General features: G+C 41.8%; 1 protein-coding gene and 1 pseudogene across 1 annotated transcript in view; one reads left to right on the top strand and one right to left on the bottom strand.

Annotated features, from left to right (window-relative positions):
- Positions 1–6,034, bottom strand: part of Ell2 (elongation factor for RNA polymerase II 2) — a 90,858-nt gene extending 84,824 nt beyond the window's left edge. Inside the window, exon 1 of the mRNA XM_004625429.2 lies at positions 5,543–6,034. Coding sequence (XP_004625486.1) covers positions 5,543–5,689 — 147 coding nt within the window. The 5' untranslated portion in view covers positions 5,690–6,034. The remainder of the gene's footprint in view (positions 1–5,542) is intronic.
- Positions 6,035–21,309: 15,275 nt separating this feature from the next.
- On the top strand, positions 21,310–21,734 carry LOC101589850 (annotated as a pseudogene).
- Positions 21,735–24,660: the final 2,926 nt, after the last annotated feature.

The raw sequence follows: 24,660 nt of genomic DNA, 5'->3' as shown, positions 1-24,660 counted from the left end.
ATAAATCTGACCTGCATTATGTCATGGTTTTCAGCTTTAATTTGGCAAGGGAGACAACAGCATTAATTTGCTGTATTCTGTCTATTCCAGACCTGCGCTTCTAGACCTTCGCCTAAGCCATAGGAAATGTTGTATGGAGCTATGGTATGCGGCAGTCAAATGGAGCATTATATTACATGCTGCTTTTATTGTAAAACTGCTCATCTTAAATGCAGAAATGCCCATAATACCACATCTGAGGGACATCTTCTCACATACACTTGACCCTAACCAGCTGGACTCTGCTGCCAGCACCTAAGCCTCTATGTGCCAGGGAAAAAGGGTCACTGCAAATTGTTAAAAATGATCCAGGGCTGGTTCAGCTGAAATTCTCATTTTTCTTCTTTTGCTAGCTTTATCACAAACCATCTACCAAGTCCTGGGAGCAAAGCTTCCTATTCTTTTATAAGTGCAAATAGAGCAAATGATAGGCTGCATCTGGTGAATGTCCTTGGTGAGCTTCCCTGGAAATCATTCCAAGAATTCTACACTCCTTTCCTTTTAAATCCTTTTCTTGAACATGTTCCAGTCCTTCACATATGTTCTTTCTTTCTCCTCCCAATTCTGGTGCCAAGGTTCCCGGTCTATCTTTTTAGGCAATCTGGCTATGACTTTCTTAGGGAGGAGCACCCTGCTTTTTTGTATTGGGCAACAAACTTAGCACACGAATAAACTTTTCAAACACTGCATCATGGGGCACACACTTGGCCTTCCTCGATTAAGTTAAAAGTCGGTGAGGTTAACTTACTTAAATTAAACTGGGCTACATTTTTCAAGTGGGACAAATGGAATCTGCCACAGCAAACCTTAATGCTTCACTTAATAAATACATCTGGCAGTGAGGCGTGCATCACACTGGCAGGCCTGGATACTGAGGCCATGGTGTGAGGCGTACACAGTTTTCTGTGTTTATAAGGTAGAAAGAGAAGAGAAAGAATCAGCCAGGGAAGAGATCTTTCTGAATCTTAAACCATAATGAATCAAAAGCTGAACAATTCACCTGACAGAAAGAAGGACTGAGGTGAAAGAATCTCCTACTCCATGTTCTGCGGCAGCAGGGACTTAGAAAACTAAAAACAACACATTAAAGGGAGATACATGAATGTCAATAATTTGGGGGTTTCAATCATACTTTCTACTTTGACTGAATTAATAGTTGTTAATACAGGAAGACTGACCTTGCGCAATATTAAATCATATTTTTACAAATTTTGAAAACATTAACATTTTCCTAAATGGGACTAATCAAGGCAGGAAAATTCATTTCAAACCAAAAGAGCTGACAAGAGAATATGTTCACAGAATCCTGTTTAAAGGTATCTATCTGTGTTTGATCTTCAGGGATAGAGAAGTCGCTTTAATACTCATTCACACGTGGGTAGGACTTTCTATGTCACAGCTGGGTAAACGTACTAATACTTGACCCACCATCTTCGAAATTCTAAGCAAACTTTTAGAAACCAAGTTGGCAAGGCATGGCACTCACGGTCAAAACCTAAAACCAATATTTTGATAACATTTTTGTGTTATATTATTCCAATGTCAAAAGAAAGCCAGCTATACTGCTGAGGAAAATTAGTTAAAATACATTACCAAATGTTGTATTTTTATTTTAAATGTAATTTCACATTTGCAAGAAATATATAATTTAGCAGTCTATGTTCATTTGAAATATGTAGGGCTTATGCAGACCACACACCCATAATGCCAACTGAAATAAAACTGTAATTTGCAATTTTCTTTCATTACTTGTTCTCTTATTCAAAAATCATCTATCTACATTTGAAAAATGCGTGACATCCTAGGTATCTGTAATAGAATATTTAAGTTTTTCTGGAAATCATGAAAATTAATTTAGAGTCATAACTATCCACCTAATTAATATGAAACTATTTCCATATTCAGTGACTTGAAAGCGCCTTTTAAGAGACACTCCAGGTAATGCTCCTTTTGTTGAACTTACATTGTTCTCCTATCCATTTAGAAAAGCTCCCAGGACCTTTGCTCTAACAGTAGAAAACTTAAATAATAAAGGTAAATCAAGTTTGTCTTTTCAAACAGTGAGCAGTTATGTCTTGAGAGAACCAAGATCTTAGTTTTTTCAGAGTCTGCCTCTGTGAACCCTAATAATTTAGTATTTTTGTTTTATTATATCGAAAGAACTTAAAGAACTTCTCTATTCTCCCTAAACCATAGCTTTCCAAACTCATAAAACTCATTTCTCTGAAGCCTTAGGTCAAGTGGATAATTTAGAAGAATAAATCAACTGAACAAAAATCATATGTACAAGAACAACTCTGATGCCTAGTTTGGCAGATTAACCTGTTGAACAAAGTCATCAGGAGTAAGAGTCATCACTTTGCACATGTCCAACTTTGAGGGTGGGGTGTGGTGGTGGCATCTGTCATCATGCATTGAACCCCCTCCTACACCAGCACAGGAATGGGGGAGCAGTTCTGTGTGATTAGTAAGTGATATCTTGCCCCCTCCAAAGAACAAACTTAACCTTCTAAAACCTTTTCCCAGTTATCCAACTCAGAGCAACACAGTTCCAAACAGCAGCTGCAATTTAAAGTCATCAACCTGATTTGTGACAAGGACTGAAGGCGAAAAAGGCCAAATAAATATCCTTCTACTGGAGGATAAAAGCTCAGCCGGATGCCTGCTGCTGCTAACTGTCACTCTCTCCCTGGAGAGAGCCATGGTCTGGCTGAGGCGGGAGGACAGGCCCAGGGGCACATCTGTGAGGGGCTTCGGTGAACCCTCCAGAGACACTGCATCGGAGGACCAGCAGTGAATAGTCACCCACAGGTTTTTTTTCAGCTTTTGCACACTGTCTAGCCAACTGGCCTTGACATTTTTACCCCAATTCCAGCTAGCTTTTCCAAGCCCTATAAAAATGTTTTTGAATCGAAGCGACAGAAGCTAGTTAAGCCAGAAAGAAGACAACGTCCAACAGCGAATGCCAAGTCAGCTTATTCTGTCTCTTTCCTCTAGGCCACAGCAGGTCACTGCTTCTACCTCTCATTGTTTCAGGAGAAAATGAATTCTGAGGCTAACTCAATCTACAGGCCTCCACGCTGAGAAAGGTGGAAGGACTTGGAAACTAGGTCTTCTCCATTTCCCTTTCTGCCTCTGCGTTAATTGACCAGATCCACTAATATGCATGCCCAGAGATGGAAAAAGACAGTAACAGCATTACCAGGCAATACAAGCATTTAAGAGCAAACAAAGCCATTGGTTTCAGTAGTTAACATAGAAAAAAAAAATTGAAATCAAGAACTAAGTGGTGAGTTGAGAGATAAAGAATTTTTGATCATTTGGCTCCTGGAAGATACTGGTATATAAATGTAGCCATTTCCCGAGCATGAAAACAGAGTACAGGAGGCAGAAATGCAAGCCACACAAAGAGGAAAACATCTGCACTCTTTTCCTGGGATCCAGGGGTCATCCAGCTCAGTGTGTGTGTGTGACCTCACTTGACTCACCCTGGGCACTACTACCTCCCCCTCTGGGCCTCTTCACACTATCCCTTCCCCACCAAGTATCCGTTCAAAGGCACAGATTTGCTCCTTAAGGAGGGTGGCTTCCTGGCTGATCCCAGAGCTCCTGTGGCTGCCCACCCACCGAGGGCTGGACTTTCTCTGCTCCCCAGGCCTACTTCTCTATGGGGGATGGCCGCCTCTCAGGGCTTCCTCCCCAGACCTGTATTTTTCTCTCCCCATCTCCTGACCTACCTTCTTCCCACTATCGTTCCTTCCCACGCCCGTCCCTCGGAACAGGTAAGCTTATCTCTCTATCTGGCAGGACTGAGTTTCTCTCCACCACTGGCCTGCCTGCCTCCCATCCCGGCTCTCCCCGCAGGGGCCTCCCGCTGCTCACTGGTGCTGCTCTCGGCTGCAGGTGCACCTGTGCAGGACCAGCTACTGGCACGTGCAGTTTTCCATTTCCTTTATCTCTCTGCATCTTTATTGCTGGAATACACTGAAATACCAGCCATACTTGAGGCTCTTTTCCCTTTCTGGTTTCACTGTGGGGAGTAAGGTATCGCTCTCCCTGTTCTTTTCCCCGCAGCCTTGTACAAAGCCTGGGTTTTTCAACCCAGCTTCTTTGGTGGTAACACATGCATCCTGGTATTAACACTGTCCGCGCAATTCTCCCAGTGTCCTTCTGAGTATTCTCACCGCCCAATCTCTCCTACTGCGTCATGCCTGCCTTGTGTGTTCATAAACAGTTCCCGAGGTGTGCATGTGAGTGGTGGGGCTGCTCTAAACTCAGCTGACTCAGGTTCGCACTCGGCAGCGCCGCTTTGCTGTCTTCTCCCTATGCATTTAAAGTGCCTGACACTAGTGGGAGCTCAACAGATGCTAATTCTTTCCCCACTTTTACCTGAATTAAGTATGTGAGCTGTGTCTGGGCGCCCCTCGCTCCCTGGCTTTATGAAATCTGTTGGGAGCGTTTTCCACGTTATGGACAGGACTATTTGTCAGGGAGCCTCGCTGGCTTCATCTCCCCTTGATTAGACTGTCTTCCTTCCTCTCGGAGTACAGCGTTGCGGGTCCCCATATGGTGTGGCCCTCCCCCCGGCAATGCTCTCACCCGGGTAGCTCTTACCCTGCTGCGTGCCCCCTGGTTGTCGGTCTCTTCTTGGGGTCCCACCCCTCCCACTTTTATCGCTGGGAAAACACTCCCGGATTCGTGCCCTAGATGCGGTGCCTACGCTTCTTCCTGCACTCGGGATGCGTGTGTCGGCGGGGGAGCCCGGGTCAGAGGCAGGAGCCTGCGCGGGAGGCCGCGCTGGGCGTTCGTCCCACCTTCGGGATCGCCCCGAGCAGCCAGGTCCCGCAGTCAGCAGGGACGCAGCGCGCCCTCCCTCCGGGTACGCGGAGCTTCCGCCGATTTCCTCCCCCAGAAACCCCTCGCTCCCCGCACTAGGTGTGCGCGAGTCCTCGGGCGTCTCCGGGAGCGCACGGTGCCCGGGTCCCCTCCGCAAGGTGCGTCCCCGCCCCGCCCGGGCTGCGAGCACCGCGTTCCGGCCTCGGCCAGCACACGGTTCTCCCGCCCGCCCGCCGTCCGTCCGTCCGTCCGTCCGTCCGTCCAGCCGCGGAGCGCCCGGGTCCGCGAGTCTCCGGGAGCGCAAGCTGTGTCCCGGCCGCGGCGCGGCGCCGCAGTCCCGGTCCCGGCGGGTCCCCGGCGCCCTCCAACCCCCGGCAGCTGGTGCCGCCCGGTTCTTTACTGGTAGGCGGCGCGCGCCCCGTTCCCGGCCGCGGCCGGTACGGCCGCCCGGTTCCTCGCCCCAGGCCTCTCTCCCCGGGCACCGGTCGAGCCGGGAAACCCGCAACGCCGTCGGAAAGTCCCTCCGAGCCGCCGCCGCCGCCCGGGCCACGGCTGCCCCGGCCCCGCCGCCAGGGGCCGCCAGTCCTCGCGTCGCCCGCCGCCCCCGACCGGCTGCGAGGGTGCCCTGCGGGCCTCGCTTCCCCAGCGCCGCGGCCCCGTCCCTCACCTTGTGGCTCTGGTAAGTCTCTAGCGCCCGGATCGCCGTCTCGGTGAGCTTCACATGCAGCACGGTGATGCGGTCCTGCCCCAGCCGCCCGCACGACAGCCCGTAACGCTGCTCCTCCCGCAGGCCCGCCGCCCCCCCCGCCGCCATCTTAAACTCCCCGGGGTGCAAGCGCCGACGTCGCTTGGGCGCTAGCCTCCACTGCGGCCGCGGCTGCTCGGGCTTCTGCAGCCGCCGCCGCAGCTACGGCCATCCCGCTGCTGACGTACTGTCATAGACTGCGCGCGGCCAGACCTCGGGCTGCCACCGTCGCCGCCCGCCCCGCCCCCTGCCGCGCGCCCCGCCCCAGACGCTTCTCATTGGCTCTGGCTCCCTTTGGCCCACCGTCATTGGTCGCCTCCTCTCAGGGGCGGAGCCCAAAGTCGCCGGAGTTTTGCTCCCGGGACGGGACGTCCGAGAGAGGAGAGGCTGACGTCGGAGTGACGCGCCAATTTAATCCTACCCCACGTCACGTCTGGGCTCGCCCTACGCGATTGACCCCGCTGATTTGGGTATCCCCTGGTCATAGAGTGTCCAGGTTGCCTGAGGCGGTTCATGGAGTCGGAGCCCCGCCTGTTGGAGGGACAGTAGTGGGAAATTGGGAGAGGAGCGACCCTAGGCGCTCGGGTGGTCGTCGGAGACGCCGACGCCCGCGAAGGAGCGAGGAGCTGCGGCCGCGGGGCGCCGGACGACGCAGGCGGGGCTGGAACCCCGAGACTGGGAGGATGTCTGCGACTTTCTTCTCGGGTCCGGGCTCCAGGGGTTGTGTTACACTGTGTGGGGCATTTTACAAACCAAACGCTGCTGAAGGCTCGAGGGGCTTCGTGTGGTGGGCTTAGCAGAACAGAAAACTGAACTTGGGGGTTTTATGGGATCATGCCTGGTTGAGATTTGAAACTCGCCCTGTGGTCAGGATTGTGCTATTTTATGGATTCAAGCAGCCGTGGCTCTAGAGGTGCTGTGTCTGTCAGGTTCAGAGGACCCCAGAAGAGGAGAGCTGGCTTTGACCTAAGGTAGAAGAAACTGAGTTTTATTTGTAGTACTAGGGGAAAATAGGGTGTAAGCTGGGCGATAGGCCTTTGAGGAAGATGGAAGTACTAGGGGCCTGCAGGCTTGTCTGTCTTTGGGACTATGCGGAAGTGGATGTGGCTAATCCAGTCTTCTTCAGACCGTGGTGTGTGGGTAGACTGGCAGCTTCCCTAGAGGATGCATTGATTGGAGGATCAGAAACACCAGATAAAATCATACAGTTGAGCCGGGTGTGGTGGCTCACATCTGTAATCCCTGCGGTAGGGTGGCTGAGGCAGGAGGATCCCTGCTGAGTTTGGGGCCACGCCTGAACTAAAGTAGTAAGACCTTGTCTCGTAAAACAACAACGAAAACATTGAATGGTTTAAAAATATTGAGAAGCAGTTTTAATAAAATGCTAAGTCCCTTAAAAAAAAAAAGACACACATCGTTACCCTCTGATTGTAAAACATTGCTGCTTTTCTTTGGAATTCCCTATGAAAATTTATGCAAAAATTATAATTAATCAGTATTTTCCTTTTTTTTTTTTTTTTTTTTTTTTTTTTTTTTGAGACAGGATCTTACTATGCAGTTCAGGCTGGCCTTGAGCTCACTTTGAAGTGCAGGCTGGTCTCAAACTCACATCAATCCTCCTGAGTGCTGACATTATAGGCACTACATAAACTAAGATTAGTGCGACATTTTTCCATGATCCATGCCCCTCCCACACCTGAATAAATTCATTCCACAGATACACTCAGTTTTGATTCATCCCTTGTATGAGTATAGTGTGAATTTCAGAACAAATTGTGTTTCTACAATGCATGGGTTATGTGGAAACACATTTGTTGTTTCATCACGGGAGTAATTTGTAAATGGATTTAATTTCAACCCACCAGAGTTGGTTGGTTGTTAAAGCTTGTTAATGTTAGTTTACATTAGTATTAATACAGAGTGTCAATTATTTTAAAACATTGAATAGGAAAATTAAGGCAACCACAAAAGCTTGGATTAAGAATTTGACTTTTGCAAGAGATATTGAAGCTTTATTATGTAGATTTATGTAGCTTTCCAAAAGGAAAATCTTAGCTGGGTGTGGTGGCTATACCTGAAATCCCACCACTTGGAAGCCTGAGGCAGAAGTATTGCCAAGAGTTTAAGTTTATTAATTTTATTTTATTTTTTTAAGAGTTTAAGTTTATCCTGGACTACCGAGTGAGTTCAAGGCCAGCCTGTATTGCATCGTGAGATATGTCTCAAAAACAAATCTTACCCAAGTAATAGTTCATATTACTTCTCCATGGGGACGGTTTCCCACAAATGCCTTATTTGGCGACTAGAACAAGTAAAACCTGTATCCCACTGTTTTCCGGTGAGGGTAAGCAAATCCCATCTCCACCCACATGACATCTTAACCTGGTCTCCTCTTACTCAGAGCTTCTGTGACATCCAAAGGGTGGGGAGGAACAAGGGTGATTTTCACTGTAGTTTTCAAATGTCCAAACTGTGGCCTCTTGCTAGTAATTTTTTTCTTAATTGTAGTAGAAAACTTTTTCTCCTGTCCTTATTTTAGTGGAGAACAAATCTTTCAGTGGGTAACACTGTGGTAGAAATGCATTGACATTTGCTTGCATTGTTTCCCCTGTTGAGTTTTTTTACTATTGAAGAAAGCCATGAGTATGTACAAAGTCATTTGGGAATCTGGTAGTGTTTCCTAGTGGCTGTCTCATTGGCATAGTTCGCATTATCCCTGCCTGAATCAGATGATTAAATTGTGTTGCTCATAAAGGTAATTAGTTTTGAGAGAGCTGTTGAAAGTTGCTCTCTGGGAAGGTTACTATGGTATACCTGTTTTCTGTATCTTTATTCAGTTTCAATAATTAATCATTGAATAGCAGCTAAGTGTTAAAGGCTGTGGAGGATTGGAAAACCAAACTTTATAGTCTCTAAAGGAATTTTTCTGTTTGAATGTGGTGAATAAGCCATTATACTCAAAGCAAAACAACTAGTGAATTAGTACATCCTAATTTGGATGGTGTTGGTGATAAGCTAGAAATTCAAAGAAGGAAGTCTGAAGAACATTTGTGGGGGTGACGAAACTTGAACATCTCTAAAAGCTAAGTACAGTAGATTCTAGATAAGTGGAATGGTGTAGATGGGCAGCGGTCAGCCACAAGGGATCTTAATGATCAGTCTAGTGAACCCATTTGTTTTATCAGTAAGGAATGGAGACCCCCATTAATTTAAGAGTTAGATTTGGGATCAGCTCTAAATGTCTTTTTGGTACTCACATACACCAAGTAGCTGGTAGCTATTTAAATTTAAGAAGAAATCTGCCTTATCATACAGTTCAGCACGGGCAGAACACAGAAAGGAAGTAAGCTGACACAGGCCTGCTCTGTCTCTGATGGGAAGGGTACAGTACACTCAGAGGGTGTGGAAACACTGAGGCCTTTTTTGGACTTCAAAAGCTGGGATAGTACTCATTCCTGCTTGTGTGATCATTTCTGGCATTTTTGATGCTGAATTCACCAATTTAGATACCTCTGGGTACCACTAAAACAGACCAGGGACCTGAGGTGCTAGACTGTGGTAAGCTGGGGATGTTTAGAGTTTAGAGGTTTCTTGGTCCAGCTTATCATTGCCAACTCATTATATACACAGGAGTCCAGACCTAATTTTTCAAGAAAAGCTAAAAAACAAAAGATTTTCTGTGGACCAATTTATATTTGTTAACACCGACCTAAAATTTCAAATATATACTTTCTGAATATTAAAAGTCTTTGAGCCAATGTTAACCCATAGATTTCTAGTTTTTCATGTTTGCTTTAGTGATTTCTGAGACAGAAGGCCATTTTGTCTCAGCAGTTTTGTGAGCTCTTTCTTAATCCTACTTATAGAAGAAGTTAATTCATACTAATATCATAACACAAGGCAGTGGTGTCTTGTTTTGAAAACAAAACACAGAACCTTTGGAGTTAGAGAAGCTTTCTGGATGTAGAGCTTTTTCCAGATGCCTCTCCTCTGCGGTTTGTTTTACCCGCGCCATTACCCTGCTGGCCTTTCAAGACTTTGCCTTGCCCCATACAAAAATCTCTTTTTTTTGGACAACTGAAGTCTGATCTTGATGGTTTTTTTTATAAACTTCATTGTTAATCTGGGTGTGGTGGTGCATGTCTATAATCCCAGCACTTGGTAGGCTGAGGCAAGAGGATCACTATGAGTTCAAGGCCAGCCTGGGTTTTATAGTGAGGTCTTGTCTCAAGCAAAACAAGATAAGTGGAATGACTAGGTAGGCAGAGGTCAGCCACAAGTGATCTCGATGATCATTCTAGTAGAACCCATCTGTTTTAACAATAAAGAAATGGAGACCACCCCATTCATTTAAGAGTTAGGTTTAGAATCAGCTCTAAGTGTATTTTTGGTACTTATGTACACCAAGTAGCTGGTAGCTATTGTTTAAATTTAAGAAAAAATCTGCCTTATTGTATAGTTCAGAACAGGTGGTGTATACCTGTAATTCCCGCCCGAGGAGTCTGAGGATCACTGAGTTTAAAGCTAGCCTGGGTTTTATAGTAAGATCCTGTCTGAAACAAAGCAAAACAAAACAAGACAAGAAAAAACCAAACAACCCCTGCCCAAAAGCAAAAAAAAAAAAAACAAAACAAAACAAAAACCCCAAACAATCAAGCAAAAAACTACCCCCCTTAAAAAAACTTCATTATTTATGGAGAATAAACATGTAATACCTATACAAAGGGCATACATATTTATTGTATAAACGCAGCTTTCAAGTTAAATGATTATTATTGTATCATGTATAAAGTTTTTAAACTATAATCCATGTAAGAAATGTCACTTTGCACTGTTATTTTTATCATCATCATTATCATCAATTCTTTTTAAAATATTTTCCTTTTTTGTTTTGCGGAATCGGGGATTAAATAAATATTTGTCATTTTTATTGAAAAATTTTTTCCTTAAAAGTAATGTCTTTATTTATTTATTTGGCACAGGCATCATCATTAATTTTTACGTTTGGTTCTGAACCTTCTCAGCTCATTGAAAGGTAGAACAATAGGTCTATAGATAATAAAAATCCCTGGATATACAGGAGTGGGGGTCTGATCCGGGCCCATCACTGCTGGCCTAACCTATGAGAGGCTCAAGAATTTCTCTTTAGGAAGAATTAGCGTGAGGTGTAGTGGAGATGGAATGATCAAGAGGCCCTGAGTTGAAGCTGGATGTACGTGGCACACATACGGTTTTTCTTTGTATATTTTGAGTGAGGCTCAGGGATTATAAGAAGGGAGAATGAAACTCTCTTTTGGCACATAAAAATGATAGTGGTCCGAATCCACATGATTTCTGAAGCAGACTGCTGGCTTACAGGGAATTTGACTGGGACAGGCAGCCTTTAGCATGCCAGGTCCAGCTGGGCCCTGAAAGGACCCTGGACTGGACTGGCTCCCCACAAGCTAACTTCTCTGAACACCCACTTTTCTCATTTTAGTCTCCCAAATATCCTTCCTTCTTCTAGGGTAGTCTGATTCTTTTCAAAATTGGGGTCCAGCATCAGGGAAAGTCCCATCTGCCCTGTGCCTCAACCACCACTGCTCTCCTGTTCTTTTAACCCCTTCCTCACTCTGGGGATCCAGGGGAAGGTGAGGTGGGCAGGGCTGTCTCTCATTCTTGGAAGCATGTTGAAGGCAGCACATTCTAGCTTCCTATGACTGAGATGCTCCGTCTGCAGTAACCCCTTCACTAAACTTCTTTCTCTCTGTTTTGCCTTTCCTCAGCTGAAGCGCATCCTCTAGGAAGTTCTATGTCTTATGGAAGAAAAGAAAATCAGATTTGATTCTTCTATAAACCAAGAAAACTGAAGTGTCCTGTCCACACCATTGCATAGCATAATGATTCAAGCATCTCTTTCTCACACCTGATAATTGTTTTATGGCTTTGCAGCATAGTGCAAAGTGTCCTTATAGCTGTCAAATAGGTCCTGTGAAGGAGGCTATGAAAGAGTGACTAGGGGCCAGGGAGATGGCTCAGTAGAATAAGTGCTTCCCTGGCAAGCACAAGGGTCAGAGTTCAATCCCCAGTTGGGGGGGGGGGGGGGGAAAAAAAAAAAAAAAAAAAAAAAAAAAAAGTTTTAGCAACCTGTGCTGTTTTATGCTGGATATGAGCACACATGCATTTCTCAATAAACAAAAGGGTTAGGTAAAAGGGGCAGTGGAATATCTGGTCATTTTCCATTTTTAAATATGCTAATTGTGGACCAAATGTCATCCATATCATGAACAATACCAACATTTATTTATTTTTGTGACGGTCTCACTTTGTGGTTCAGGTGGACCTCAGACTTGCTACATAGCCCAGGCTGGTCCTGAACTCATGGCAATGTTTTTGCTTCTGTGCTGGGATTATAAGCATGCACCATCATACCCAGGTAATACCAGTAATTATTAATAGTTTATCCTTGGTGGGACTTTGCAGCTTAAACAGCATTCAAGTTATAGTATCTCTGAGCTTTCTCTGTAGCCCTGTGTAGTTAGCTGTTATTTTATACCTGTGTTACCTTTCAGATAATCATACATCCGAGGGCCTGGATGTCATCTACTTGGTATGTGACAGAGTCAGACTAGAACTTGAGATTTTCTTTTTCTTTTTTCTTTCTTTCTGTTTTTTTTTTTTTTTTTTTTTTTTTTTTTCAGTACTGGGGATTGAACTCAGGACTGTGCTTACCAGGCAAGCACTTATTCTACTGAGCTATCTCTCTGGCCCCCTAAGATTTTCTTTTTCAAATCTACCTACTTCTAAGGTCTGAAGAAAAATTATATATTTAGGTTGTCACAGTGAATTAATAAAAAGATAGTGGTTCATTCTACTTCCTTGGACGTGTTAAAGATCTCGTTGTTGGTTTTGAAGGCCAGACTTATGTCACCTGAACCTTTCCCTCTATACCAAATATCAATTAGCCTTCTAAATATCAAGAAAGCAAATGAAAACCAATCCATTCAACTTTGGTTTATCATAACTAGCATAGTGACTTTAGTGGGATTTATGAAAGCTACTCTTTTTTTTTATGTGTAGCATATATATTTGTGAGATATTAGAACCCTCAGTATAATGAACATGCATGGTTGTAGGTCCCCACTTGAGAAAGCTCAGATCACAATTTAAAAATTATTATTATTATTATTATTATTATTTATTTTGTTTGCTCCGAATGCCTTCAGGGCAGGTTTGGCTGGCTTGAGTTGTGGGGATCGAACCACAACAATTTTTAAATTATTATAAAGATTTACTGTTGTTATGATTGTGTATGTGTGTGTGTGTGTGTGTGTGTGTGTGTGTGTGTGTTTCTAGGGACTGAATGCAGGGCCTTTCCACTGCATTACATTCTAGCTGTTCATTTATTTTTTACATTTTGTGACAGGGTCTCACCTAGCTAAGTCATAAGTTTCCCAGGCTGGGATTGAACTTGAAATCTTTACAAAATACTTTCTCGGCCTTCTGAGAATGCTGGGATTCCAGTGTACACCACAGCTGGCTTATATTTGATTCTGTTACATGTTGTTTGTGATCTAGCTGATAATGAGCCTTTGGTTCAAAGTACCTGAATAATATCACTTGTTCCTGTAGGATTAGGTGTTGCTACAGGATTAGCATTAAGCAAGTACGATTTACCTTGTGATATGGTTTCCAGAATGTATTACGCAAATCTAAGAGAATAAATATATCACACTTATGAATGCAGAAGGTTTTTCTGATTCACTTTAGAGACTTACTGTTGTAGTTTTGGCTGATGCCATTTGGTTTTCAATTCACCATATATTCAGGCATCACATTTATCATCATTAATTTTTTGATCTGTTATGGGCTCCAATTTGGGGAGCGTTTGGTATTACTTCAGAGTTTAGAAAATCAAAAAGGGGTAAAATATTTACAGAATTAGAAACAAGGCATAATAGTGTAAGAGAAGATAGAAAATGTAAGTATAAGACACATTAGGTGAAAAGTGCCATGGAAGCTCTAATTCAGTAATGTAGAAATTCTGATTGCTAGGAATTTTTCAGCTCAACACATTCTGAAAATCGTTAGGGGAGAGTTGGTTTGGCATGTCAAAGTTTTTTTTTTTTTTTTTTGCATACCAGGGATTGAGCTCAGGACCTTGCACTTGCCAGGCAGGTGCTGAAGCTACTGAGCTGTATCCCCAGCCCTTGGAATATCAAAGGTTTATAGATGTGATGATGGGAGTATTAAAACATACAGTTGAAGGATGTTATTAGTTATCATATAGCATTTGGAGGATAGAAAGTAATCCGATTTAACTGGCTTACAGAACCCATAAAGAAATTTGTGACGGATTGTGAAGAAAGAACAATGGGTGACCATTGGAGGCTTTTGACCAGGAAGTGCTATCGTCCGATCTGTGTTGGCACCATCCAAGGGACAGCAACCCGAGAAATGGTTTGGAGTGAAAACACTGGAAAAAGGACAGCCAGGGAGCAAAAAGTAATGAAGCTCTGTGTTCATCTATAGATAAATAAAATGGGGAAGAAGGAGGCCATGAAAGGCCTTCTGAAGGCAGAGCTGGTTGATTTGGTGACTTTAATTAAACATATAGATGAATGAATGTGAGGAATCAGAAAACTGCTAGTTTCAAGCTTGGTTTCTTAGCTGATGGAATGATATGAAAAAGACTAAGAAAATCAGGAGAAGGAAGAGAAGTTCATTTTTAGAAGTGTTGGTGAATTCAGTGTTTGGCAGACATTTGAAAATGTTTGTCATAGGCCTTGGTATCAGCTACATTCAGTAATAATTATAGTTGTGAAATTGGACAAGCTTTCTAAGCCAGGTTGTAAGGAAAGGGGATAAGAAAGGAAAGAACTGGGATGTCTTCCCAAATCCCATGCACACTCTAAAGGCTTCATACCTCCTTTCTGTTTAGAATTATGATGATAGTGGCCACTCTTACTGGCACAGATATCTTAAGCCTGTTCTGTGTGTGTGTGTGTGTGTGTGTGTGTGTGTGTGTGTGTGTGACTTTCTGTATTTCCAAGATTTTTCCAGTGGGTAGCATCACGCTCAGTTGCTTGCATTCAGAGGACAAGGGGATGGACCTAAAGCTAGGCCTCAGGCACTGTGCCGGCTTGGTGCACACCTATGGAAATGTGTTGACCTTGCCTACCTCATCTACAGGGTATGTTATGGTGGAAAGTAGGTGGCCACTGTCACAAGCCGCAGCTGGGGAGCCTGAAGGAAGGAAACGAAAGAGAATATTTGGGAGAGGAAGTAGGGAGACCAAAGGTCAAAGAAGCTCTGTCTTAGTTGGGAGTGAAATAGGGTGATCAGTGAAGTTGTGAGAAGTAACGCTTATATGATAATTAGCAAACTGTACTGAGTAAAGGATCATTGCTGTTTGTAATGGTCATATATTCACTGCATAAAGTTTTCTGAGTAGACTGCATGTGTTGTCTGTCCTAGAATGATCAGCATTTCAGTTCAGTTCTAGAAAATTGGGAAAACAAAAGAATATATTTATAATCAAGGGGCTGGTATTGTTGCATAATAGTGAAAGCTATACCATCTTCAAATAATAATAGCAAATTCATTTTAGTGATAACTGATGAACAGAAATGAGTTTGAGCCAGTGTGAAATTATGAAAAGTATAAGGTATGATTTGATTTATATGCCCAACAAGTATTAGACTCCAACAGGATAACCACAATTCTTTGGAATAACAGTCCAGAATGTTGATGGTGTATTATGGCTCTGACCCTTGGTGAAATACTGAGCCTGGAGCCAGAAGATTGTATTAAACTTCAGTAGTGTAGAAAGCCAAACAGCATGACTTAGCTTTGTCAAGTCAAATTGAAAAATGTATTTTGCATGGAGGAAGAAGTCCATGTTCAGTAGGTTTTAATTTCGCAAGGATCTTTCCCTCACTTTTAGGATCCTGAGTCTTTTCTTTTCTTTTTTTTTTTAACATATCTTATGATTTTAAAATTAACCTTTTTTAAATACACTCACTCTAGGCATACAGCTTTGAGCAGATTGGGCGAATGTTACTTTTGAATATTTGCCAAAACAGAAGCATTACTCTGGAAATTTACCTTAAAAATAGAAAAATTGAGGACATTTCTTAAGTCTGTAATGGTGATTATCCCCCAAAAGTTTACTATAAAACAATCAAGTATTAACTCAAAATTTTTAAAATTTAATTTTAATCTACATATAATAAGTTCATTCTTTTTGTTTTATAGTTGTATACATTTGACAAACAGAACTGTTCTATTGCCCCCAACAAATTCCTTAAAAATTTCCAGTCCCTTATGATCAGACTCCTCTCACTACTTGTAATTCCTGGCAACCACTGTTCTCCATCACTGTATTTTTATGTTTTCTAGAATATCTTATAAATTAGAAAGTATGTACAGACTTTTTGAGTCTAGCTTTTTTTCACTTGCCATAATACATTTGAGTTTCATCCATGTTGTATGTGCCTGTCCTTTATAGCTTTTTTTTGGGGGGGCGGTGCTCAGGATGTCTTTGGGGCAGGCCTGGTTTGGCTTGAGGATGAGGGGATCGAACCACAGCATCCTGAGCCTGACTGCTTTGTTTCAGCAGGCACTTACACACCTGAGCTAATGGGCAGGCCCCCCCTTTATAGTTTTTTGTTGATAGATAATATTCCATTTTATGGATGTTCCATGTTTATTTACCAGTTGTAGGACATGCACTTTTTCTTCAGTTTGGGATGATTATGAATAAAGCTATTATACACATTTTTAAAAAAATTTTTTTATTATACACATTTACTAATAATTTTCTCCTGAACATAGTATTATTTTTATTGGGTCAATACCTAAAAGTGTGGTTACTATGGATAATAAGTATATATTTAATTTTACAATAAATTCCCAAGCTCTTTTCAATGGTGGCTGCACTACTTTGCATTTGGTAGTTTAAGTTTCTCTGCAGACTTGACAGCACTTATTATTGTCAGTTTTGTTTTTTGATTTTTGTGATTCTGGAGGGTTTAAGGTGTCATCCTGAAAAAATCTGGCCGAAGTCTGGCTTCACGTTTGGATGACCAAGTTTGGCTTAAACAGCGCCTGTACACTACCTTGAGAGTACAAATAAATTGTTACCTAAACTAAGATCATATCTTTGTAACTAAGCAACTAAATCTCAACCAGTCACAGCATTTGAAATTAAGCCAATCACAGGCTGCCAAGTATCAGACCATGTAAGGTAAATGTGCACTGTAGCCAACCAGGTTGTTTCCTTAAGGCACTTAAACTCTGGCTATAAATATAACCTGTACCTGTGGTGGGGTAGGTTGTCCTTAACTTATCTTTGGTCTAGAATGCCGCCTCGTTTTAGAACCGTTTTTCTTGCTCAGGAAGATTTCATTAAATTGAACAGGTTTCGGGTTTTCTTTTAACAGTAGTGGTATGCCATGGTGGTTTTCATTTGCATTTCCCCCGTGACTCATGCCTCAGCATATTTTCATGTGCCTATTTGCCATCTGTGTGTCTTCTCTCTTGAAGTATTCTTTTCAGATCTTTTGTCCTCTTAAAAAATTGGGTTCTTATGTTGTTAAGGTTTTATAATTCTTCATATAACCTGGCTATAAATTCTGTGTCAGAGATGTGGTTTGGAACTATCCCTGCCCCACTTCAGTCTATGGCTTGTTTTGTTCATTTTCTCCGTGTCTTTTGCAAAGCAAAGATATTTTAAATTTTGACGAAATCCGATTTATTACATTTTTCCTCTTGCAAACTGCTTTTGGTAGTATATTTAAGAACTCTACCTAATGCAAAGTCACCAACTTTTTTCCATATAGTTCTCTCTGTTTTATATTTTTACGTGAATGTTAAAGACTGTGGACACTTCAAGTTAATTTCTGTGTGAGATATGTGTCTAGGTTTTCATTTTGGCATTTAAATCTGCACCACTTGTTAAAAAGAAAGAGTCATTTCTCTATTGAATTGACTTTGCACCTGTATAAAAAATCAATTGGCGATAGCATTTGTGTGGTCCTATTTCTGGACTCGGTATTGATGTGTATCTCGGTCCCTTTGCCAGTACCACAGTGTGGCGATTACTGTTGCTTTATAGTGGGATTCATTTTTGAACACCTCTGTATGAAAGGAATTCTGTGAGGCCCTTTAGCCAATTTCATTTTCAGTCTTCCTATTCAAGCACGCACAAATGTCTCAACATTTTAAAAGTCTTCATTCTCATTAAGTTTATATATTAATTATAAACTCAAAAGAAATTGTGGCCATACATTTTTCTTTTATCCCTTCTGTGGATAGAAAAAGACCCTGTGCACAATGGCATTTAACTTGTACTTTCCCGGAATCAAAGGCAAAATGAAAAAAAAAAAAAATGCAAAGAACCATCTACTAAGCTACCACCTACAGAAACTCCCTTGAGGGGCTTCCCAGGGGAGCCATCGTATCTTCCAGCTCCACCCCCACCTGAGCAGCCTGTGGAGTGGTGACACCTTACCAGCCTCTGATAAGCCAGCTTCCTATCTGCTGGAGGGGCTGTTGGTAAGAACCAGCTGTTATGATTCATCCCGTGTAAGATTTCTCCCTTTTGAGAAGCGGTGCTAATAGAGGCAGTCTGAATGGTGTCTGATTGGAAGACTTTTCTGTATGAAAGCAGTTTGATTCGGAGTGCCTCGACAATTGAACTTTTCATTTTTTAACAGGTACACTCCAGTTTCCAATCACCGTGTGAGCTCAGTGGATAGATAAATGTTATTTTCATCAAGTGTTCATGCGAGCTGTTATTTCTCCCTGAAAAACAAACAAGCCCAGCAACTTCCACAGAACATACTGATAGCAGTTCTTAATAATTTTCCAAGCTTTCTGGCTTCTGATAGTCCCTAAAAGGCAAAATATTCCCTATGCAAGATATGATTTGTTACATCTGGATTCAGTGAAAGAACTGAGTGCTAGAGGGGGTGGCTTCACATCCCTTGAGGGTAGGGCCTTTCTCTGGGGATGTGGAAGGCAGCTTCATCCTGTTTTGTGTCATTTTTGACATTTTTCTTAGCTCTGATAGACTTGTGAATATAGTTTTAAAGACTATCTGTTAGAGGCTTTGAGCCATTTACTACCATAGGGATAAGCCAATTGTGAATTTACTGAAAAGGATAATGTAAGAATGATTAAGTTTGAGACATAAGCAATCACACAGTGACAGTAGTGTGTGGGGGGATGGGAAGCCCTACACAGGCCAGGCCAGATTTCTCCAGCATCATTATAGGAATCTTTTCCCACAGAGAGAATCATACTTGTGAGCACAAGGCAGATTGTGGCTGGAATTTTTCTAATCCTAGCAAGTGTGGGTTTCTTCTAACCTGTTAAAGTTGTGCTAGAAATTCAGTGTTTTATAACATATCCTAATGACAAGCGAGCTTTAGTTTTGGATTGGGGACACCCTAGGGCAGAATGGCTCTCAACTTTAGCACACATAATAATCACCTGGGGAGCTTGTTAAAATTTAGGTGCCCAGGCTCCAGCCCTCAGAGTTTTGGATTTAGTAGGTCTGGGAAGAGGCCAAGAATCTGCATTTTAACAACCTCACTTTGCTTGGCACCCTTGCAAGATTCTCCTAACAAAAACTATTGCCTTTCAACTGAATTTTTAACATACCATTTCACTTAGCCCAAGTAAGTTCTGTAAAACTTGATTGAGCTTGAGGCTTCCAAGGACATTAGTAATAATGAGTTTCGAATCCCTAGGTGTAAACTAAGATTTAACGCTCAGTGAGCAGTATACACAGACTTCAGTTAGATTTCTTTCAATTAGAAGTTATTAGTTACACAATTTCCATTTCCAGGTCATCTGTGCATCCACAGATGGTATTAGATAGGGGAGACAGACCAGGCGTAGACACCTAGGGAATTTCCTAAGCTTCTTTTATAATCATTTATTGCCTACTGTGCCCTTAATGATGTTACTCAGGATCCCATTAAGTTAGCTGTGAATGTAGTAATTGGTCCCCTGACGGTTGCCAGGGGGAGTCAAAGGCTACGGCTCCACCCTATTCTGGTCCTGCCGGAGACTAGAGAGAAGTCATGGCTTGTAATCTTCAAGGGCATTTTTCTTTCTGCGTATAAGGTACACTGTTCTCCCAAGGACATTTCTCAAAACACAGCGGGAGTCCCTAGAGAGTGCTCCTCCTCTAATTCAGACAGGCGTTTATGACCTACTTTGAAAAGCAGTTTGAAAACCTCCATCAAACACAAGCAATCAAATCCATACTCTCTCTCGGCTATTCTGTAAACCTAGTATTGCACTGTTGCCATCTGCCTATATGAACGGCTTAAATATTTATGGGATAGAGTCTGCTCCTCTCTTTGTTGATCCACAGGTAAGATACAGCACTCCCAGGTCTCCACTTACAGCAGCTCCACAAGTGGACGCGGTATGTGGGTAGCCAAGGGAACCAGATTTGCTCACCTGGTGTTCACATTTATAGGACTAAAAGCACACAGAATTAGACTCCTAAGCCAGAAGTTGTTCCTCCCTTGTTAGAATAAATCCTTTTACTTGTGGTTTTATATGTATCTGGCTTATGAAACTTTTTTTTTTTTTTTGGTACTGGGGATCAAACTCAGGACCTTTTGCTTTCCAAGCAGGTGCTTCTGCTGCTGAGCCATCTCCCCTGACCCACTGTGAAACTTCTGATTTGAATTGTGGGATCCCCAGCGTGGAGCCTTTGGGGAGTCTTCTAACTCCTAAAGGAACCCTTTGCACCCAGATAACTGATCCCTGATCACTGCTAGGCAGAACCTGCTGTCTTGATTTTGTGTGCTTACTCGTAGATAAGCCTCGGTGCAGCCCCAGTGCGGGTGCCAGCAGTACCTACGTCATGAGGTAAAGTAATGAAAGGATTGCACGGAGCGAAAACACACAGATCTGTGGGTAGCACACAGAATAGGAGCCTCAACCAAGCCTCGTACTGAGATTTGGGGCAGATTGCCCTGAGATGGGGCTCTGGCATCCATGTATTGTAAAAACTTTCTAGATGACTTTAAAATGCAGCTTCGATTGAGAGTCACTGTACTTGATAATAAGGTCTGGGCTAACCAGCGCTGTCACTGACTTGCGTGTTTAGGTTTCCTGTCTTTTCCTCTCATAGTTTATGTTCTGCCTAGAAAACATGGTAAGAAATCAGAAGTTACCTGAAAACTATTTTAAGCTCAACACATTAATAGTAAGTACAAACTGAATCTAGTTGATTATGGTAGATTTTTTATGATTCTAAGCCAAGCAGCTTTTCTCAATTGAACACTTAATGAGTTTTTAGACTGCTTTGACTCGGTGTCCCATAACATATGGAAACCCCCGGCCCTCCGCATAATAGGATTCTGCTAGCGAAGTTAGGGTTTGTGTGCTCACATGGAACAGAAGAGTAAATTAATTGCATAGTTGGAGTCTGATGCATTGTAATGAATCGTGTTATCAGGTGGCGACTTAATTGTGCTACGGAATAAATTAGCACTTCTTAAAAGTGGGAAATTCACACTCAGTTTTTATCACTATTTAAAATGAACTGGTGGCAGTATCTAAAAGATCAAAGTACTTTTCTGAAAAAATTCAAGTGATTCATATTAAAGAATAATGAATATTATAGAGTTTAGGGCAACTATTTTTCAGGAGCCAGGAATCGAAGGGTTGAGTTGGTCATAATGGCAGGTGAGGAAATTAACAAAGGCTATCCTATAGAAATTCATGAGTATTTGTCACATTTAAGAGTTCCACAGGAGCTGTGGATGAGATGCTGAAGACCGTGATGTCGGTTTCAAGAAATGAGTTGTTGCAGAAGTTGGACCCACTTGAGCAAGCTAACGTGGATTTAGTTTCTGCATACACATTAAACTCAATATTTTGGGTTTATTTGATAACTCAAGGAGTCAATCCGAAGGAGCATCCAGTAAAGCAGGAATTGGAAAGAATCAGAGTATATTTGAACCGAGTCAAGGAAATGACAGTCAAGAAAATGGCTAGCAAGCTAGATCGAGGTGCAGCCTCAAGGTTTGTGAAGAATGCCCTCTGGGAGTCGAAGCCTAAACATGCAGCAAACGTTGTCAATAAAGGAAAAAGTAAAAAATAACCTTCATTTTTGATGTACACATACCCAAATAGCACATCATTTTTATTGTTTTCACAACATAGGTAATTATGTGGCAACATGAGGTTTACTAGTACAATTTTTTTTTTTTTTTGCAGAGCCAGAACATGAGGTTTAAATTTATTTTCTTTGAATTCATGTTTAAATTTACACTTTAAATTTGTAGTGTTAAGAATCCCCTCCCCCAAAAGACTGACTCGCTTTTATTGATTTTCCTGTAGAGCACCATGAGGTTTTTAACATTATGATATAGATCATATTTATAGTTTACCATCTCTTTTGGCAAGAGATCACTTCTTTATATAGTTCATCTTTTTGGTTTTTTAGAGATAGGGCTTTCCCTATCAGCCTAATTTGGGCTGACCTGGAACTTGTGGGAACTACAGCCTCCTGAGTGCTGGGATTATGGATTACAGGCATGCGCCACCACGCCTGCCCTGGATAGGTCAATCTGCATGTACCATTTTAAAATCAACTATGAAATTTAAGTTAAATATTCTTTGTAAACATTTTGTACTATTTTAAATGAATAATAACTTTATGAAGTATGCTTTCTATAGGCTGAAAATTTAAATACATGTGTTTTTACTGTATGATATTAAGCATGAAATGGCTTAAATATCTACTTTTTCCTGTGTAGCTAGTTCATTATACTTTCATTGTTGCAGAAATAATTGCTTTTTTTGGTATTGAAAGTGTGAAATCAGAACTTTAGTACTTTAATTCTTGGTGTATTGCTTTAATATATTTAAAATAAAATATATTCTTATTAACTTTGGTGGGAAATAAGGTTGTATGTTGATGGCTGGATGTTGTTCTGATGGCTGTACCCTCAGGGTATTGTGCAGCTCAAAAAAAAAAAGAGTTTGGGGATCTATCATGCAATGTTGCTAATATTCCCTGTGATTCCCTAATAGATGCAGAGAAATAGAAAAATTAAAGCTAAATCACCTGCAACTCCATAAATTAAGAACTTGATATACCAATTCTTCTATATATATTGCATGCTGTTAAAATTCAGGTCATATAACAGATAAAAACTTACGTTTACTCCATTAAATAAAATCACTAAGCGCATCTTTTAAGACAAAATATTTTTTTTTTCTAAAGCTTTATCCTCTTTAGTTATACATGACATATGGTAAATCATGTCAGTTCAACATTAAGGATGTAGGTAAAAGGAAGATTGATGCTTGCCAGGGTAGAGAAATAAGACTAGGAAAAATAAATAATGGGTGTGCTTTAGAATATCATTGTAAATTCATCCATAATTTATTTATGGAGAAAAGTTCAAAAAAGGCAAGGATGTAAAATTATTTATGAAGAAAGCACAGGATCTCAAAAATGCTTCAAAGAGAATTAGTTTGAGTTCACTGATGATCTTTCTGGAAGTGGCTCTTGGAGTACCCAAGTTGTATGAATGGATTTAAGACAGCTAAATAGGAAGATAAGCTGGTCCTTGCTTGGCTTTGAACGTATCCCCTGAAGTGCTGGAGGCTTACTCTCCAGTGCAGCCGTGCTGAGAGGTAGACCTCGAGGAGGTGAGGAGGTTGTAAAGGCTCTACCTTCATGGACTGGTCAATGTTCTTCTCCTGGGAGTTGAGTTTCTACAACGCCAGTTTGTCCTCTCTGTCCTCTCTCATTATGTACTGCCCCGTGCCATGCTATGACAGAACATGAAGAATCCCCCTAGATGTGGCCCCTTCATCTTGGACTCTCCAGTCTTCACAATCATGGACCCACCAAACTCTATTCCTTATGAATTTGCAATATCAGATATTCTGGTACATACAGCAACACAGCCTGGATTAGAACAGTCACTGATGACCTTTTTGGGAGTGGTTCAATGAGTACCTCTGTTGTATAAATGTATTTAAGAAATGATAAATATATAAGAAAATAAGCATAGTTTTTGCTCTTGCTTGAATATATCCTCTTGTTCTTTAGAAAGACAAAGAATTGATGACCTAAAATGAAAGAAGTAGAATCCTTGAGAAGGAGGAGGTGGACAGAGGCAGTGGTTGGGGGCAGCAGGGTGTCCCAGAGCACCTCCATTATGTTACTTTTCAATCTGGTGACTGCAAGGGGTTGGCTCCCTTTATGGGCTGGCACACTTATCTGTGTGGATATCAGACTTCACGATGAGAAGTGTTACCAAGCATATATTATAACTGAGCAAGATATTTCTTACATGTACAGTCAGGATATTACACATGGGGCCCATATATACCTGAAAAGAGCTATGGACACTTGTTATTACTTTTAGGTTGCAGGGACAAGGAATAGGGAAGATTTCATTTTGTATTTTATAATTTACATTTTATCTATAGTCATGTGTTCTTTATCTTAAAGTAGCCCCTCGAGTATTGTATGTGCAAATAGATCGCTCCACTTTGATGTGCTTCTGGATCACTTGAATTTTCTTTATAATCATGTAACCTTAAGAATATTTTCTGAAGACTTACCTATGTGTTTCTGTGTGTAAATGACCTGAAGATCAATAGAAATGACTCAGCTAGACAAGAAAAATTCACTTGTAGACCAAATATTTTATAGGGAAATAGCATCGGTGTTAATCAAAGGTCACATACCAAACACTCTCTGACTAATATGGGCAGATTCTATAGTTTGTTGCTGATAATTTGAACTTTGCTAGTAAATGACAAACAAGAATAATGGGGATTTCTGAGCTTTTAAATTATCGTGGCACGTTTTAGATGTGGGAACAAGGGAGCAGAAAGGAAAGAAGGGACAAAAGAAAAAAGGGAATATACATAAGGATGGCTTTCATCATTTGGGATTTATACTGCTCATGATGCACCTCGCTTGTTTTTCTCTCCCCCGTTCACCTTCCCTCGGCTCAATCTTTCTTCTCCTTATTTGCAAAGGCATTGCTTCATTTCTTCCT

The sequence above is a fragment of the Octodon degus genome, unplaced genomic scaffold (genome assembly GCF_000260255.1).
Source record: "Octodon degus isolate 3935 unplaced genomic scaffold, OctDeg1.0 scaffold00009, whole genome shotgun sequence".
NCBI lineage: Eukaryota > Metazoa > Chordata > Mammalia > Rodentia > Octodontidae > Octodon > Octodon degus.
The sequence above is the reverse complement of the archived record's forward strand: the minus strand, read 5'-3'. Positions and strand labels throughout refer to the sequence as shown.